The sequence below is a fragment of the Talpa europaea genome (genome assembly GCF_964194135.1).
Source record: "Talpa europaea genome assembly, chromosome: 12".
NCBI classification, from domain to species: domain Eukaryota; kingdom Metazoa; phylum Chordata; class Mammalia; order Eulipotyphla; family Talpidae; genus Talpa; species Talpa europaea.
The window spans coordinates 84,507,127-84,525,391 of NC_140079.1; the positions used below are offsets into that span (position 1 = coordinate 84,507,127).

The 18,265-nt window shown below is 57.0% G+C and overlaps 1 protein-coding gene across 1 annotated transcript; it reads left to right on the forward strand.

Moving 5' to 3' along the window:
• The first annotated feature begins 7,894 nt into the window (after positions 1–7,894).
• Positions 7,895–17,158, forward strand: BRI3 (brain protein I3). Its single transcript, XM_084248897.1, has 3 exons — positions 7,895–8,762; positions 9,426–9,528; positions 16,851–17,158. Exons 1-3 carry the CDS (start codon positions 8,621–8,623, stop codon positions 16,981–16,983), a joined length of 378 nt encoding a protein of 125 aa, XP_084105023.1. The 5' UTR covers positions 7,895–8,620; the 3' UTR covers positions 16,984–17,158.
• The last annotated feature ends 1,107 nt before the right edge of the window (positions 17,159–18,265 follow it).

Sequence of the window (18,265 nt, forward strand, 5' to 3'; positions counted from 1 at the left end):
CCGGCGATGGAATTTCTAACTGGCCTTGCTAATTTTAATACAATACTAATAAAGCAACTGTAAAATTTTAATCACGCTAACAGATCAAGTCACTGTTTCATGACAGGATAAGGTTAATCAAACATAAAACCCCCAAGATGGGGCTTTATGTAATAGTACTGTTATAGGACAGGGAGAGGGGCAGCCCAAACCCCGCAAACCTGCCTATTCTAAATGGGTTCTGCCATCCGCCGCATCAACACAAAACATAGGATATTTTAATGGGAAGGAACTTTAATAAAACTAGGAAACAATACAGGTAAGGCAAAGAGTCTAGTTTCTAAGTGAAGCACCCAAAGTTACCCATCCCCTCGTGGGTAAAACTCCATCCAAATGGGATTGGCCCAGAGCAAGGCCCCAAAGCCTGCCTCAAGTCTAAAGCATCTTCCAGTGGGGACCCACAGAAAAGGGTCAGAAACAACCGGACAAGCCCGGAAGGAAAAGAGCAAAATCAACATCCAGATAAAAGCTGCCATTGTCACCTCCCCACGGGTCTCACCCACATCTGTGTCACCCAGTCCACGACCAAAAGACAAGCGCAGTTTCTTTACGTGTCTCTAGGCTCCTCCAGGTCTCCTGGCTCCATCCTGTTTCCTTCCTCCGTCTCTTCTGCAGCTTCTCCTCTTCCTGCTCAGCTCCACCCTCCCTTGGGTGGGGCAGGGAACCTCCCCCTTTCCTGGGGACCACCCTGTTACAGTACCAGCAAGACTTTTAAAATACATCTTTTTAGCAGGTGACATAAGGTTGCAAAGAACTATGAGAAGGGGTGTGGGCTTTCCAGATCTGATGGGTGTGGCTTTAATCCCATCACCTGGTTTGAATTGGCTTCGAAAGAGCAACCTAGGCAGGAGTCCACCCATGCTAGCAAGAGGGACTCCACCCAGCCGGTTAGAAGGGTGTTTTTTTTTCTTCAGGGCCTTCAACCCAGGAGAAACATCAAAATTAATATAACTCACCCTTGAAAGGTGTGTTTTCAAATTAAGGGAAATGATGGTAGTTAAATGCAATATGTATTGAATATTAAGAGCACAAAATTGGTTTTGCGATCATGTTAGTATGCACTTTATTTGCTGTCTAAGGTGTCTGCAGTATTCAGAAGAATCAGCCGTCCTAGGTGTACAACCGTTGGTTGAATTGTTTAAGAGAAATGGAGATCTGGGATGCAGATGCCCTGAGCCCCGGGGCTCCCTGTGCTTAGCCAGGAGCTGCGTCAGCGCCCTCCCCACTGTGCTTCTGTCCAGCAGGGAGCAGGACATGTCTGCCAACAGTGTAAATGCCAGTGAACTAGGGTCCCAGGGAAACGTGCAGGAGCAGGGGTGCCGGTGGAAGGAAGGGCCAGCCTACAGGTCCTCGCAGGGGCACGGGGTCTTGACTGGTTCACCAGCCAGGCTGGATGTCACACTGCGGGGCAGCACCATCACGGGGGCCACGCAATGACAGGGACAGCTGCTCAACATGGCTGTGCACCTTGGCCCTTAGGGATGATTTCCTGATGTTGGATGGTCGGTGAGAGAGGTGTGCAGAGAGACCGGGGGCTGGGAGACATTAGGGAGGCTTGTGGGTGCCACAGGCTAGGGCCAGCTGTCATGAGGTAGGACAGAAGGCTGTGTGCCTTCAAGAGAACAACCACACAGTGATACCTCTGGGAATAGACTACTATTCCCACGTGTGGGAATATAGCAAGGGGGTGTGTTTCCCAAAAGGGGTGTCTCCAGGACTAGAGAGGACTGGATATTGTATGATGGACGGGTGACCCAAAGACCAAAAGTTACTCCATGACCTGCAGTTTTGCAGAATGATGTCAACTTGAGGCGACAGCTGAGATTTGAAAACGGAGTCTTCAGATCGTGCAGCAGGTAGCGCGCTGCCGGGAACTGTTATTCCACATGTCCCACCTGTTAGGATTTTTAACTCAGCAGCCAGGTGGGAGCACCTAGAGTCAAGGGACCCAAGACACGCCTGGGCAGGGGTCCTGCTGGGCTCCTCCTGCCCACCCTCACTTTTGGGGGTTCCGACACCAGCTTTATGCACAGCCCCTGGGGACTTCCTTCTCCGGGCAGAGGTGTGGAACTAGATTGACCTCCTCCTTTGACCCACGTTGGAACTGAGGAAGAAACTTGACCTTGGAAAGTAAAGGAAGTGACCCACAAAACACCAGAAGGGATGAAGATCTCATCTGAGGCGGAGTTTGGTTCCTGGGATTTCGGAGCCGACCATCTTGCCCCACCTGTCCCAACTGACGCCATCTGGAGACTCAGGACAAGCCTGATGCTGGGCCTTTGTCTTTGGTGCCTGTTACATTTTGCCTCCCTGGGCTGGCTCCAAAGTGCCTGCCTCTCCTCAGTCACGGCTTTTTGTCACAAACCCCCTTGGCAGCAGTATTCAAAGAGCTACTGCCCCAAACCGACCCAGCCTCCAAAGGCGGAGTTTGGTTGGTGGCACCAGGAGCTGCTCCCTAGCGGCGGGTCTCTAGGCTCAGAACCTGAGAATCTTTACAGCGAGGTGGGATTGTGAGGCTGCATTCTATTCTGTCAGCCGCCCAGTTCCTCCCCAGCCTTCCTGCCCCTGGATGGCTCCTCCCCCACGGCCCTGTCCTCCATCCTTCATGTCTGCCACTCCCAGGCTCCTGCTGGATCATAAGGGGGCTGTTCCCAGCTCCATCCTCAGGCTCTCTTCCACCGCCCAGGGGCATCTCTCAGAAGCTAGCCAGCCATGTCCATAGTTCAAGAAGCAGGTAGGGGCCGCAAACAGGGCGGGGGTGGATGGTGAGGGGTGGGAGGACTCGGACAGATGGAGAAGGGACTGGAAAAGGAGCGGGTCCTCCTACAACCAGGATGGCCTCTCCCTGAGGACCCCTGTGCACTGCTGTCCTCCAGCGCGGGTTTCACAAAAACAAAACTCCACGACACCACCCCCAAAACCTCGGTTTCTTTTGCTTCACTCTGTGGCTTGCAGGAGAACTGAGTTCTGGGTGTAACTGGCAAGACAAGTAGTGACAGAGAGGAGACCAAAACCATGTAGAGCTGCAAGCATCCCCTAAAAGACATACTCTGGGGGGGTTCGTGGAAGTTCTTTTCTGATCTAAGGAAGTGAACTCCCCATCTCAGCTTGGGAGTGGTTATTTGCTTCCCTGTTGCGCAAAGAAGGTGCCTTGTCACCAAATTCAGTGCTCTGATAAGTGGTAACAAGTTCAGGTGCACCCTGGTTTCTCTCTCCATCATGTATTAAGAATGGTGATAGATTTCACAGGGAAAGGCCTTCTGTAAATCTGAATTAGCTTTTCACTGACACCTGACAGAAGGTAGAGACATTTTGGAGATATCAGTACGTCATGTCCCCTGAATGATAGTCCGTCATCACAAAACAATACCAAGGGAGATCCTGGAAAGTGTTTATCATCTTCATGGGCATCTTCCCTACCCATTCTCTGTGCGCTGTGGACCTTTTAAAACCTGGATGGCCTAGAATGGTCCAGACCTATTTCTAGCCAGAAGGGGGATGCACTCCGCAGTCTGTGGGCTGGAGCTCAGTTCTGGAGGTAGAAGGACTAGGTTTGACTCCTCATGAGCCAAGTGACTTTGAGTTCAGTTAAACAGCCACCGTGCACCACTGTTTTGCAGGCACTGGGGCCAGAAATCTAGTGGACCTGGCATGGTGGGGAGACAGGCTCTTTCCTCATCCATGAATTGGGGGTGATCATAACTGAGTACCAGCCCTGAGGTTAGAGGTGATAGTTGGACATGGAAGCAGGAATCACCACACAGTGCCTGATGTGTAATAGGAGCAGGACAGAGATCAAGGTTTTGCCCTTGAACGTCCCTGTAGAAATGGTGGTTCTGTCATTCTGGAAGGTGACGCGGTCCAGATGCCTGCAGGAGAGATACTGTTCTCACTGCGAAAGGATCTCTGAAGACTGGGTATGAGAACGTCTGGCCTGTGGAGTCCAGGGGGAGTTTAGGTCACACAGGTCCTTCAGGCCACATAGGGGGTTTACAGAATGGCCCCATGGCAACCAGGTGTCCCTCCACAGTCTACCTCTGCCACCCCCCACCCCCCCGCTCTTCTCCCTTAACAAGTCAGTATTGCTGAGGTTTCTTGGACTCCTACCTCTGGTCAAGAAGTCTTCAGAAAGCACCCCATTCTGTTGTTTCTCTGACTCTGGCAGGGAATAAAGGCACTAAGTTAATTTGGGACATTGTTGCCTCAAGTGCGGTGACTTCCACGGGCCAGCCATCGTTAGCCTAGACCCACCGGCACATCCTAAGACAATACAGGGTTGGGGTGCAGCTGCAGAAACCTGTCATCCAGCTTTGTTCTTACGAGAACTGCCAGAAAATGTTGACCCAGAGAGAGACGTTTTCCATGTTTCATGACAAGTGAGGTCTACCGGGCCCGTGGTGTCGTGGGCCCACCCCCGGGAGGGTGGAGTGTGGATTGAAGTATTTATATACCTTCCTTGTAATAAGATTCATCATGTGAGTCAGCATGAAGTGGTCTGCACCACGTCGAAGTGTGTGTGCTTAATCTATAAAATATTTATAAATATTTGCCTAGTAGAATTGTAAGGCTTACCACAGGCTTACGAGAAAACTGAAATCTTAGTGTTTATCTAAGATAAACATTTAGCAAATATTCAGCAAATATTTGGCTTGGGCCTTCTCTGAGGCAGGCAGTTGTAACTAGGGATCGCCTTGGATTTGGAATGGTATTTGCTTCCTTTATTTATTTAATTTTTTTGCCACACTGCCAACCAGGAGATAGGAACTTAAAGGTTCGAGATTCTCCTGAGAGCGGTTAGCAGCGCTTTGCACAGAGCCAGGCAGGCAGGATCCTGGGCTGGGTTTCCTCCCGCGGCATCTGAGGAGTGTCCCGTGACTGTCTGTCTGCGGTCGCCCCTCTTGCCCCGAGGCACTGCCCCGCCGGGCCCGTGTCCTGCGCGCCCAGAGAAAACACGCACACACGGCACTGGAAACCACACTTACGCACCGAGGGACATGGCTGTAATGAAAACATCGTTTTAATGTCCGCACGCTGTAGACGCCGGTAAAGAGCAGATTTGCAGGGTTCTAAAAAATAACGCGCAGAGGAAGGGAGGTGCCGTCGGCTTCATCGGGTATGTGTTTCTGTCAGAATCGACAAGGCGACCGGCTTCCCGTGTGTGCGCCTGGGAGGCAGTGGACCCCGGGGGTCAGGGTCACCCCTGCTGGTTCTGGGGTCTGAAGATCCTCCTTCCTTGCCTGACAGACCTCGGAAAGGTCATAGTCTCTTGGTGCCTCGGCTTCCTCATCAAGCACTTGGGGATGCCCCTTGTACCACCAGGGAGCCCCCCTTCTTCTCCTTCTTGACCTCCACGCCGACCTCATGGGGCAGCCCCAAGAATGAACCGAGATGTTAAGCTGTTCAGTGCTCTGAGTGGAGCCTGGCGTGGCCCAGACTATTTCTGGCCTCGCTTCAGAGTCAGCGTCACCAACCTCAGCTCTTCTGCTGCGGTGAAGTCACCATGACTCCAGCCTGCCCTTCCCCTCAGCGAACTTCATCCCTTTAATCTTCTCTCAAACCCCAACATGCCCCTTGGACCCTGGTCTCAGCTGCTGACCTTGCTTCCTGTTCCATCCAGAAAACAGAAGCAACCAGAAGACCCCAGCCCACTCTCCCTTCCCTGGGTTCTCTGTCTTCTCCTGTTTCTGGGGGTGACTCACCTGGGGTCCCAGCAGGGGCTGCCCCCACTGGGTATGGGGCCCCATCGCCTTTTGATGTTACTTTCCCTCCCCCCTTAACACACAGGCACACATACGAGCTGGCCCTTCTGGTCTTCTCATGGCTAACTCCTCACTTCCCTCCAGGCTCTGCTGGGCCCTCGCTCTGAGCTCAGGTAAGGTCAGACACCTGGTGCCTTGCCTGTCTCAGCACCTACTCTCTTCGCCCCATCATTCCATGCACAGCGCCCCCCGCCCCCTTCCAGAGCACTTACCACTTTCTAAAACTGCCCCATCCCATTGCTGTGGGCCCCAGAAGATAGGAAAGCCCAGCCCTGCTGCATCCTGCCCAGAGTGTGTGCTTCACTGAGTACTCCTGGTGATGGCTGTTAGCCATGAGGCTGATTTGGACCTTTTACCACAAGGCTAATGCTTCACAGGTCATCTGCACACAGCTGCCTCCCCACTTCACACCCCAAGTCAGCCTGTCCCCTCCAGCTGGCTTCTGCTGATCCATAACTGAGTGCTGACAGCACCCTTCCCCAATCAGAAACCTGAGCCTCTCAAGTCTACTACACGCACCCAGCAGGTCACCTTCTCTGAATGGGATCCTGCCCTCTTGCACCCCTCACCTTCCCTCTCCCTGTCCACAGCCACCTCTTCCTCCTTAACCTCTGGCCTCCAACCTACCCTCCCCACTGCTGCCAAAGTCACTTTTCTAACACGCAACTCTGATGCACCTACTCCAGTTTAAACTATACATTTCTCCAATGCCCTCTTACAGGATGTCACCCCCGTGCCAACATCTGGTCCCTGCCTCCCCCTGCCAGCTTCACCCTTGTCACCTGGAGACCCTTCCAGGGCTCAGACCACACCAAGTGACCTAGAGTCTTGGCATGACATGGGCTGCTGTGTGGGCTTTGGAATCACAGCCCATCTGCCTGGAATGATGCTCCCTGCTCCTCAGGTAGACTGACCACTGGCCTTCTAGGGAGCTTCTGGGCTGGCACTATCTTGGGGTGCCTGGGGCTCATCTACAATTCCTATCCTCTCATGCACAAATCTCATATCACTACCCTGGCAAGTTTACTGTCTGGCTCCCTACCAGGTCTGGCTCTGTCGTCTTTGTCCCCCCACGTCTGTGGCAGAACCTGGGATCCAGATCCCAGGGGCGGAGCAGCTTGAAGGAAGGGGTGGGGCCTGCTTTGTGTCTGTAGACAACGTTTGCCCAGGAGAGGTTGGAAATCCCTAAGCCACACCCACCACTCATGAATATGGGTTTCCCAAGTAGGGGGCAAGGTTGGAGGGGGGGTGGCCAGTCAATTACTAGGAAGAGAAGGAAGCCAGAGGCTCTGGATTTTGTGGAGTTTGATAAGCAAACAGACCTAAGAGCAAGAGAAAATTAACTATGAAATTGAAGGGACATTTACCAACTTCCGTTTGATCTAATGGGAAAAAGGGCATTAGCTGATGTTAGCAGTTTGCAAGGTGGGGAAAGATGGGGCTCACATGATCAGGTGTTGGTAGCCAGTTTAGCCCATTTCTCACTGGCACAGGAGGCTCCCCACTTCCCCTTGACAGGGCGCTCACGCTAAGGTTCCTGCTTTCACAACTGCTCCCAGGACCACAGTCTCCGCCTTAATGACCGGGACCTCTGTTGGCCCCTTGGAGTCCTTGGTTACTCTCTCCAGCCTCCCCCAGTGCTAGCCAGAGCCTCACTTGGTCTGGCCCATGATTTCCCCACAGGACTGTTGGGACTAGGGCCAGCAGAGAAGATGGAAGACAGGAACGGGCTTCCAAGGGCCAAACTTGTGATTAAGAAATAAGATGGTCTCTTAGGAAAAGTTAAAAGTAAGGGGGTCTGAGCCCAGCTGCAGTTGTCCTGGAGCGAGAGCAAACTGCAAGCGACAGGAAAAAGGATGGGAATGAGCAAATGCCGCAGAAGTTCTTGGAAAAGAGCCGCCACTGACAACGTCCTTAAGCTTGCAGGTCTTTAAAAAATTTATTACAAACCCATCAAGCGTTTGCGCGCGACAAGGGGCTGCCTCAGGGAGGGCGGGTGGTTTTGTGGTCAAGCTTAGGTGGTGCACGCCTCCCTGAGCGTCGGTCCCCGGGCTGCGGACTCGGGGCGGAAGGCACCTCTTCGGTTACTGTAGGGCGGTGCCTGTCGCACAGCAGGTGTCCAGTGCAGGGTCTGGTCTCCAAATCAGTTACCTGGATCAGTGGGCAAATCACCTAATTTGTTAAAAAAAAAAAAAAAACAACAAACAGAACCGAGGGGTTAACGCCACTGCGCGCGCGGCTCTTTCCAGCAGGAACCGGGTCGCACCCCGACCCGGCAGGCGGAGCACCCAGTGCCCAGGAGCCGCCGACAACCCGGGGCGACCCGCGCGCCTCCCGGCGGGCCCCTCCCCCGGGCCGCGCCCACCCTCCCGCGCCGCGGGGGACCCCAGCCGGCCCCCGCCCTCGGAGAGGGGTGTGACCCGCCCTGGCGCTGGGGGGCCGGGGACTGCGGGCCATGAAGGTCACGACCCTGGAGCGGCGTCTCCCGGCGGTCGAGCGTGCGTGTGGGGGGGTGCGGCGCCTCCTCGCGGGGGGGTCGGGGGCGGCGGGGGCGGGACGGGGAGCCGCCCCACGCGGGGCCCAGCAGCGGGCGCGGCCCCTTTAAGACGCCGCCCCCCCCGCGGCGCCGCGCACGTGACGCGGGTCTTGTGACCGGCGGGGGGAGGCGCGCAGGGAAGCCGGGCGCGCCCGCCTCCAGAGGCGCCGACCCCGCCGCCGCCGCCGCGAGAGCGGGTCCCGCAGCCGCGCGTCCGGCGTCGGCCGAGGGGAGCGGGAGCGCGAGCGGGAGCCGGGCCGGGCCGGGCGCGGTGGCGCCGCCCGCCATGGACCACAAGCCGCTGCTGCAGGAGCGGCCGCCCGCCTACAGCCTGGAGGCCGGCCAGGGCGACTTCGCGTGCGGCCCGCACGGCTACGGCGCCATCCCCTCCGCGCCGCCCCCGCCGCCCTACCCCTACCTGGTCGCAGGTGGGCCGCGGGCCGGCGCGGGGGGCGGGCGGGGCGGGGGCCGGAGGGGGCGGGCGGGGGCTTGGGGTGCCGGGTTTGGGGTGCGGGGCTCCCGAGCCGCGGCGGGGGGCGGAGCGGCCGGGAGCGGGCGGGGCGCCGCGCGGGTGGCCCAGGGAACAAACTTTGGGTCGTGTCCCGTGGCGACCTTTAACCCCAAAACTAACTTCTTCGGGCTCAGTGGCCGCGGGGGGCCGGGGGCGCGGGCCGGGCCCCCGCGAGGGCGCTGCCGCGGTGCAGACCTGGCGCGGGGAGTGCGGGCCGGGGGGCGCGGCGCCCCGGGGCGAGGGTTTGGGGGAGTCTTCCGCCCCCGGAACGTGCTGACCGACTCTGGCGTCTGGGCGATGCCCCAGGACCTCAGCCTGCCCGGGGGCGATCTCCAGCCCCAGGCCCGGCATTCCTAGGAACAGCCAAGTTCCTGTTTCAAATCAGCTTTAAGCGGAGGTGCTGTTGCAGAGTAGCACCCAGGTGAAGCCCACCCTGGGCACTTAGCGAGGGCAGCTGTGGTCTTGACTGCAGGAGGATGAGTGTTGAGTAAGGGGTGGGGGGGCCGGTGAGAAGGGCAGAAGCGCTCACGTTCCCCCATTACCTCCTCTGCCCCCTGCTGATATGCTTTCCTGCCCACAGGGATACCCACCCATCACCCCAGGGTCTACAGCATCCACAGTCGACATGTCACCCGCTACCCTGCCAATTCCATCGTTGTGGTCGGAGGCTGCCCAGTCTGCAGGTATGTCACATGCCTGTCTAAGCACATTCATGCCCACAGCCTCATAAAGGAGCCTTGTGGGGGCAGCAGGACAAGCTGTAACCTGTCCAGTCGGTTCAGGCGTCCTGGTTCTGAATGTTTCATGGGGTAAAGCGGGGTGGGGAGTTGAGTGCTTTGGGGGTCTTGATCCCTAGTGGGTGTACTGCAGAAATTTAAAGGGTCAGACTGACAGTCTCTTGGGTCTGTAGGTTTGCTCTGCATTTGCTTCTCTAGGGTGGGTAAGGTTTTGTTTTGCCAGGCAGGAGCACCCTGGGGCTAGAGGTGCCCAAGGCCTGGGAGCACAGGCACGAGAGCTGCAGACCAGTAGCTGGATAAGGCGTGCCATGGCCCTTTGCTGCAGGAGTCATTTTTCATACTGTCAATCTGGAGTCTCCAGAACTTTCTGATGACTTTTTATAGCACCCAAGACCATTAGCTAGACACATACTCTGTGAGCATCCGAGGATTCGGATTCAGTGGAGATTTGGCCCCTGTCCTTAACAAAGGCCAGCCTTAGTCTGGAGGGAGGAAGTAGAAGTCTCTGAAGTGGAATTGAGAAATTTTGACTGAATTTCAAAATTGTATCTGGGCAGTCTAGAGTGGAGTCCAACCGATGCCTAATGATTTCAGAATGTGGGCGATGAGGGCTCAGAAGAGGAAGAGCATGACAGAAATGGGGCAAGAGACTGCTTGCCCTGTGTCCAAGAAAGAGCCAACCTTGTGTCCAAGAAAGGGGGCAGTGGGCAGGAAGCCCCTTTGCAAACCCAAAGTGGGGTGTCTGACTTGGCTGGTGAAACTGACCTTTGGAGAATAAGGGTAGGGGTGGGGTGTGATTGTTCTGAATGCTGCTCTTTCCAGGTGGTGGTGGGGTCTGACGGCCTGTGGTGGGCTTGGACAGGAGGGGCTGTGGACTGGAAGGCCTGCTGTCTGCTGCAGGAAGGGCAGGCGCCAAGGCTTGGGCTCTGTGGGCCCAGATCCTCTGGACCTCCTGCGTTGGAGAGGCAGAGGTTGCGACTGGTGTTTCTCTTTGCTTGGAGGCCGTTCCTGTGCCCAGACCCCTGCTGTGAGCACACCGGATGGCCCCCACTCAGACAGGTGGGGCACCAGGGTTTCCCAGGGCCTAGTTTTTTTGGTGGGGAGGGGTGTATTTGAGTGATCTCCCGAATTTTAGGAGGGGTGTCTGGCTGGCAGAGCTGAGGATAGAGAGACCCCTGCCACAGAGGGGCACCCCACCATGTCTGCCTTGTCCCAGCAGTGCCCGCCTGCCCGAGGACCTGGGGCCTGCTTCCCCGTCTGGGAACTAGGGTGTCTGGTAGGATTACATGTGAGACCCTTGTCACCCAAGTCCTGAGCTTAAAGAAGGGGGACTGCCAGTGTGGCCCCTGTGGCCGGGCGGACAAGATAGCGCAGGACTGTGGCACTTTCACTGCTGCTGCCAGGCGGGGAGCACTTGTCCGCATCCTCCCTCCTCCTGTGGTGGGAGACCTGTGGATTTGGCCCCCAGGGGCCTCCAGTCCTGCAGAACGTCAAGGTCAGGCTGCGCTCTCTGCTTTTCTGGGCGAGTCATAGGCGCGGGCCACCTGGAGGTGCTGGGGTGGGCCCCTGCATTGGGCACAGACTTCCCTTTTTTTGGTTGGGATCCCGGCCTCCTGGGCAGTGGAAGGCAGGCAGTGAGGAAGAGTTGCGTGGGAACAGACACTCGGACTCCCTTCGCAGCATGTCCTCCTGGGGTGAGGAGCACGCCCCGGTAGTGAGGGGCCACTGGCACTTGGGTTCTTCACTGTGCTTGCCCTTGCCCTGTGCCCACGTGCCTGCTGAGCCCTTTGCCTGTGGGCAGTACAGGCGCGGGGTCCTCTGGGGAGCAGGAAGGAGGGGGCAGAGGGAAGTGCTGCTGTGCTTTGGGGGGGTAGGTGTGCTGTCCCTGGACTGACTTCTCTCTGGGGAGACGGGAGAGGCCTCCCTCGGGCTCTGGCCGCGTGGCACTGACCATCTGGGTTTTCACATGACCAGGCTTCCCGCTCCCCGCCCAGCCTGCCCCGCTCTGTCCTCTGCCCTTCCTGATAGCTTGGCAGGAATCTGCCCGAGTCACAGGTCTATGGGTCCCTCCTGGTGTGGCCTGGCCCAGAGGCCTCAGTCCCTTGTCACTTTGCCGTCTGTCAGAGCTTCCCTTGAGCGGCCCGATGGCATCTTCTATTGTCGGCCGCTGCGCAGACGCGTGTGCAGCAGATCACAGGTGTGCTGCTCATTCGCCCTTGCCCTGCCCAGGTCATGGAGGCCTCTCCAGCCCCTGGCTCTCTAAGGCTGCCCCTGCCTGAAGGAGGCTGTCCCTAGATGTGGGGCTGGAGCTGGGCCTGGCTGGTTCACCCTGGGCTGTGGAGCAGCCAGTTTTGAGGTTTATGTGCAGGTGCGTGTGGAAAGCAGCAGGTGCCGGGACCTGGCCTGTGTGGCTGGGTGTCATAGAGTATTGAGTTTTGTGATAACTAGAGAGGCTGGAAGAAATCCAGGGACGCGCAGGGTCTTAGAAGGCAAGACTGAGGCTCATGGGATGGCCATCAAGGTCAGGTGCTGCCCAGAGGTCAGAGAGTAAGTCCAGGATGGGGCGTGGGTGGTTACTGAATAGTGCTGGGGACTCTGGGAGAACCCTGAGGCCAGAGGCAAACATCGAGTCGGACACAGGGCCCAGGCACAGGATGGAATGTGTGGAGGCTCTGGAGAGGCAGGGCCGTGGAGGGGCAGCTCTCTGTTGGTAGGGTACCTGATCCTAGGCCTTGAGGCCAGGATCCCAGCCTGCCCTGGGGAGTTGGCTATTCTGGAAACAGGTTGACAGGATGGATCCTGCCCATGTCTGCCGCTCTGTGGGCTCTGTCTGGAGGGGCAGCCGACTGGTGAGCTGGTCCTCGTGCCCTGGGCTGCACTGGACAGGATGTGCAAGCCGTGGGGACCCGAGGCTGGCTGTCACCTGCTGACCCTCCAGGGGGAGCTGGAACCCTCCAGTCTGGCTGAGCCTGCGTGGTTCACAACGAGTCTGGCTGACCTGGCCACCTCGTGGGCCTCCCTGAGTCTGACCTAAGGCTCAGTCCCCACTGCAGGCATTTTTGTCCCTGGGCCTCTGCAGGGGAGGGGCTGACTCCAGGCCCCTGCCCTGGAGGCCTGAGTGACCAGGCTTGTCAGAACTACCCTGGAGTGGTTAGTGGCCCGAGAACTGCCCCGACAGGGCTGCTCTGCCGCTACGAGAGCCTGTTTGGAGTGGGGACTCTGGGACTCACTGGTGGAAGAGGTGCCTCTGAGGGTGACCTGGTCTCTGGAGGGGGCTAGTTGGTGCTTTGGGGCCCCAGGCTGCTCCCCTTCTCCTGGGAGGCATGTTCTTCCAGGGAGGGCTAGCCGGTTTAGGCAGGATGCCGTTTCCAGGCCTCCCGCTCGGGGGAAATGAATTATCTGTGAGCTGGAAGGGCGGTTGGGGCAGGGGCGCTGCCGCGGAGGTGAGGTCTGGTGTTCCAGCCGGGAGGTCCTGCTCTGGCTCCACTTCCTGTAAGGGGGCTCAGATGGCACCTGGGAGGCCTCGCTGGGAGGAACAGGGGAGGCGGTGGGGACAAGACTCGTCCTGGCCTGCCTTCCTCTGTGAGGCGGGCGCCCCCACCCCCCCACCCCCAGGCAGATGTCATCTGTCAGGACTGGCGTGGCCGCCGCTTCTCCGTAAGGTTGGCGTCAGCATTAGTCAGTTCTCTCATTTCTCCAGCTCCCATGTCCCTCTTGGACCCTTCCCCTCACGTGACCTGTTGCCTTTTTAGCATGGGGACGGGCCTTCCAGCCACAGCTGGGACTTCAGTTTCGAATCTTTGCTGGTTGATGGAATTGAAACTTGTCCTGAAATGATTGGGCTTCCTGGGGGCATGCGCGGCCCTTGGGTTGACCTGGCCAGAAGGAGGCAGCTCTTGCCCTGGGGCGGGGGTCTCCCCTCTGGGGGGCTCGCAGGGGGGGCCTGCCTTCCAGCCTGTGGGCTGCTGCCTCAGAGACCAGGGGCCAGATGTTTTTCTCAGTTCAGATTATTTTAGCCAACACCCCTCTAAGGGCTGGGGCCATCCCCACGGTCAGACACTAATATTTCTGCAGTAGAAAACGAGCACTCGCCGTAAACGGATAAATTAAGACTATAAATGGTCACACGTCAGTTCAAGTCCCGTGTGGCTGCCAGGTGAGTTTGCTACATGCTTCTAAAGGGGTTCTGCTTTCAGAGATCTTTGTCATTTGGAATTGTGGGTAAGAAGGGGCGGCTCTTGGGGTGGTGGTGTGAACACCTGCTTGGAGCCTCCTGCCGCCTCAGCTGGAGTCCTCCTTGGAAGGTGGGCTGGGTCTGGGCACAGACTCCTTGGCAGGGCCTGAACTTGATTTAGCTCCCTCTGTGCCTGAGGAGAACCGTCCTCACTCTGCCCAGGGACATGGTGGCTTGGCAGGTCCCTGCTGGGGGAGTGGGGATCTTCAAGCCCCTCCTCTTGACTGAAGGAATCAGACTCAGGTCCTAGCTGCCTGCTGTGCTGTGGCTGGATGAGCGACGGGCCCGTGGGGGAGGAAGGGGGGGCGTCCTCCAACCTGGGACCTGGGGTAACTGGTCATCCTGTTGTGTCCATCGTTCTGCCTAACTTGAAGGAACTCACTCCCGAGGCTGGGAACATGAGGTGCTGCTCTTGTGGCAGGGAGGCCTGGGATGAGTGACCAGCCTTCCTGGGCCACCTCCAGCTTTAGACAGTGTAGACCAGGGCCTTGAGGTCTGGGCAGAGAATGAGGGGTAGGTGGAACTGGAACTGCAGCCCCTTAAGGCTTGGTCCCAGGATGACTGGCAGACGGATTGGTTCATGTGGACATGCGCTTGGGGCCGGGGGGAGACCCTGCCTTCTGCACTGCTTGGGGGACTGTACCACCCCAGAAGTCTTCTCCAGCCAGGGTGCTGGTCCCCCTCTATACCCCACTCAGGGCCCTGAGGTCAGTAGTGCAGGACCCACCCTGACCCAGCCCCCCCACTTCCCCCAAGGTTTTGGGAGCCTTTGAGCAGACACACTGGGTTCTAGGTGTCTCTGCACCTGCTGGTGCGGGTGGCCAGGCGTGAAGCCCTCTGCTTTCTCATTGGACAGTCTGACTGGAATGTGCAAAGAGGTGATTGTTGGGATTCCAACTGTAGGGAGACCTGGTTAGGGATGCCAGGCAGCAGCAGGAAATGCAGTCTGGATGGTGTGCGGCTGCCTGCCCCCTCCAGCCGCTCTGCAGGTGACCTGATTAGTGTCGGTTGTTGTAGGAGCTGTTGGTCATGACCGTGGACATAAGTGGGGTATCAGGTCCATTTCTGCAAGGGGACGAAGCTAGTGGCTCAGGGCCTTCCTGAAGCCCTCCACCCCCTACTTGTGCAGCGTGGCTGGCCTCACGTGCCTTCTCAGCCGGCCCTCACCTGCCTGCCACCTGTGTCCTTGAAGCTGCAGCGGGAGTGGTGTGGGCTTGGCACACGGTGACACCAGAAGACATGCATGCCTTTCCCAGAATGGACCAGAGCAGCCCCTCTTCCCTGTAGCTTTTCGGGGAGACTAGTGTTTCAGGATGAGCACCCTGGAAAATGTTCTACAGTGTGCTGTCCCTTGTAGGTGTGTTGTAGGCAACTCCCCCGGGGCAGGCGGGCATGAGTGTGGCTATGTCTTTAAGCAGTTGGAACCTAGACTTCCCCCTCCAACAGCTGGCTTTCTCTCTCAGCCCCTGGTGGAACCGGCCCTGCTGTGGTCCCGCGCCTGGATGTGGGCAGAGCCATCCTCTTGCATCTCTGCCCTGGTGTCAGAGCGGCCTGGGGCAGCGGTGCTCACGGGGCTCTCTGAGAAGGGCGGCAGCAGCAGCTCTGGCGCTGGGAATAGAGGAGCCGTTTTATGCCCTCAAGTCTTGAGGCGTGTTTGACTTTTTGTTTATTAAGCTGTGACTTTACTCCGTCCACATAGGCAGCAACACGAGGAGCAGTTGCTTCCAGAAAGTTATGGGTAGAAAAGATCCTTAGGGTTTGAAGAGGGGTTGGAGGAAGTGGCTTTAGAAAGACTGAGATGTTGGGGTGAAAATGTCAGGGGAGTGGAAAGGGATCCTTGGAGGCCAGTGAGAAGGGCTCCCCCTTCAGCAGTGTAAAGGTAAGCTCTGGAGAACTCTGGCTGCCTTCCTGGGAGGCGCTGCTCCCTGCCCCCTAAGGCCCTGTGGGTGTGCACCTGCGCCCTTGAAGCCAGCAGACCCTCCTGGGTGCTCAGCAGTGTGATCGGCAGCCTTCGTTCTGGTGAAGCGCCAGAAGGTCAGGTCTGCGTCCCTGGAGCCTCCACCACAGACCCTCACAGTGTGGGGGGTCCAAGTCTACCCCCAACCCCCATCTTCCCTGGCCCCTGAGTCTGTGTGGTGGAGTGACATGTCTCTCAGTCGGGGTGAGCTGGCTGTCTGGGTTCTCATTTCAGTTTCAGGTCCACGTACAGAACTTATCAGAGGTAGCGTAAAGAGCAGGGATTGAGATGAGCACCCCACCCACCTTTGGGTCCTTGGAGAGTAACCCTCGCACCCGACAGCCTCAGGTCCCTGGACCCAAACTCCCTGGCTGATGATTTGGGTCGTGTCCCCAAGGGTCTGCCTTCAGGGTGCGTGATGTGCGCTACCTGCACCCCCCCCCACTTCTTTTTGGAAGAGGCGCTCTGAGGAAAAAGTTCTGAAAGCCTTGCGTCGGGTTTCTAGACAGTGTGTGAACATGTTTCATTTGTCTTTCTCTAAAACCTGCCGCCCACTCCCACCCACCCAGAATAAAATCCCTGTCACTGATTTTGGAATTTTTTCCCCCTCCTTTCCCTGATTTTGGAATTTCTAAGGGATGGAAGAATAAACCTAAAACTTTCCCCACACTGGGAAAAAAATACCCTAAAACAGGGTTTTCTTTACCTTATTTTCAGAGATGCAGGAATTTTTATAGAAACCAGCATTTGTTTCTTGTCCCTGATTTTGTAAGAAAAACCGTGGCACAGTCTGTTGTCAATAACTGAAAGTTCTGGCCTTTGTAAGTCAGCCACGAAGCCTCTCGAGTCATCCTCCCTGCCTCTGAGTGGCAGCGGGCTCGCAGTGGGCTGCAGGCGGCTCTGGGCCCTGGAGCCGGAGGGCCCTGCTGCGGAAGGCAGGCCGAGGTCAGCGTGGATCCCCGCCTGGTCCCTATGGTCGACGGCGGGTCGGGCAGGGATCTGGGTCAAGGTCGGGTGGAACAGCAGGTCCTGGGCTGTGGCAGGGCCCTAACCTAGTGCCTCCTCCTCTCTTCTCAGAGTCGGCGTTTTGGAGGACTCCTTCACCTTCCTGGGCATCTTCTTGGCCATCATCTTGTTCCCCTTTGGGTTCATCTGCTGTTTTGCCTTGAGGAAGCGAAGATGCCCCAACTGTGGTGCAAACTTTACTTAAAGGGAACAATACACCTGGCTTTCCTACGTCCAGCTATCTTTTTCTAATGTAAATGTCGTGTACAATAGCTTTATTTGATTAAGCTTCAGGACTGTTTTGTAAAGTGGATAGTCGGCCTGTGTGAGCCCAGGTTTGGGGGCACAGGGGGCACGGAGTGTGGACAGGCAGCACTGCTCCTGGGGTTAGTGACGACCACTCAGTAAAGCGCTGCTTTTATTTTTTGCAGTCTGCAATTTGAGAAAGGTGAGAAATACTGTTTTAAATAAATGAGATTCATACCACTGTTTATCTGGTTCTGCTCATTCACTGTCACCTAGGGGAGAGGATGACGTGCCATCGCCCATCTGGATCGTGTGGGATTCCTCGATGGGCATTTCCAGCTCAAGAACATGTGCTTGTTTTCAAGTCCGTTTATTATTAGAATGAAACATAACACCTTGACATTCACAGAGCAGGCGCTTTGGCCTAAGGCAGGCCCTCCCAGCCTGTGTCAGGCAGGTAGGTGACCCCTGTAGTTCCATTCTGTGACCCCCTCCGACACAGGCTGGGTGAGCCAGTGGGCTTGCAAATTGCATTGACTCCTGAGAACTACTCTTAGATTCCTGCAGCAGAGCCAGAAGACCCGAAGAGCAGGCTCTAGGGGCCCCACCCAGTTGCCCTCATGAACACACTTCTAAACCCTGCCCTGCACTCCTTCCCATTGCGCATCTGGTCACCTGCTCTTAGACGGTGAGGAGACCAGTGCACCACTTAGTCTGTTTTCTATTCTGACTGGATCAATCTCTGGAGTGTCCTGGAGGGGAATAAATCCTCACCCTGATTTACCTGCATTTGACCTGGACCAAGTTCAAACTCGTAGCATAAAGAAGCTAGAACAAAGAACCTGCTCCTGCCCACACAGTGAGGGGCCTGGCTGTGAATTTTATTTACCATCTCCACGCCTCCAGAATAAGATCTAGTCCCTGATCGCCAGAGACAGATCCAGCCAGGCGCTGGTTCCCTCCACAGAAGCCGGACTCCAAGTGTGTGATGCTCGGTCTCAGCTGGAATGCAGACTGGACCCAGCCCACAGCGTCCTGCTGGCTTCGTAAGTGCTGCTTGCAGCTCAGGATCTGCCTCAGAAGGGCAAATTTGGATCCCGAGAAGTTTCGAGTCAATTCGTGATGGAGGCAGTTTTGGTCAGCTAGCTTACCGAGAACACCTCGGGCTTCCACACGTTAGTGCCTCGGATCCAAGGGGGCGGCCCTGTGAGCCCGCCCACGTGGGCATGACCCGGGATCTT

Excerpts from the sequence above, each read along its gene's own strand:
- BRI3 (XM_084248897.1), top strand. The coding sequence starts at position 8,621 with ATGGACCACAAGCCGCTGCTGCAGGAGCGGCCGCCCGCCTACAGCCTG. Across the intron at positions 8,763-9,425 it reads CTACCCCTACCTGGTCGCAG|GGATACCCACCCATCACCCC; the intron begins GTGGGCCGCGGG and ends TCCTGCCCACAG. Across the intron at positions 9,529-16,850 it reads GGAGGCTGCCCAGTCTGCAG|AGTCGGCGTTTTGGAGGACT; the intron begins GTATGTCACATG and ends CTCTCTTCTCAG.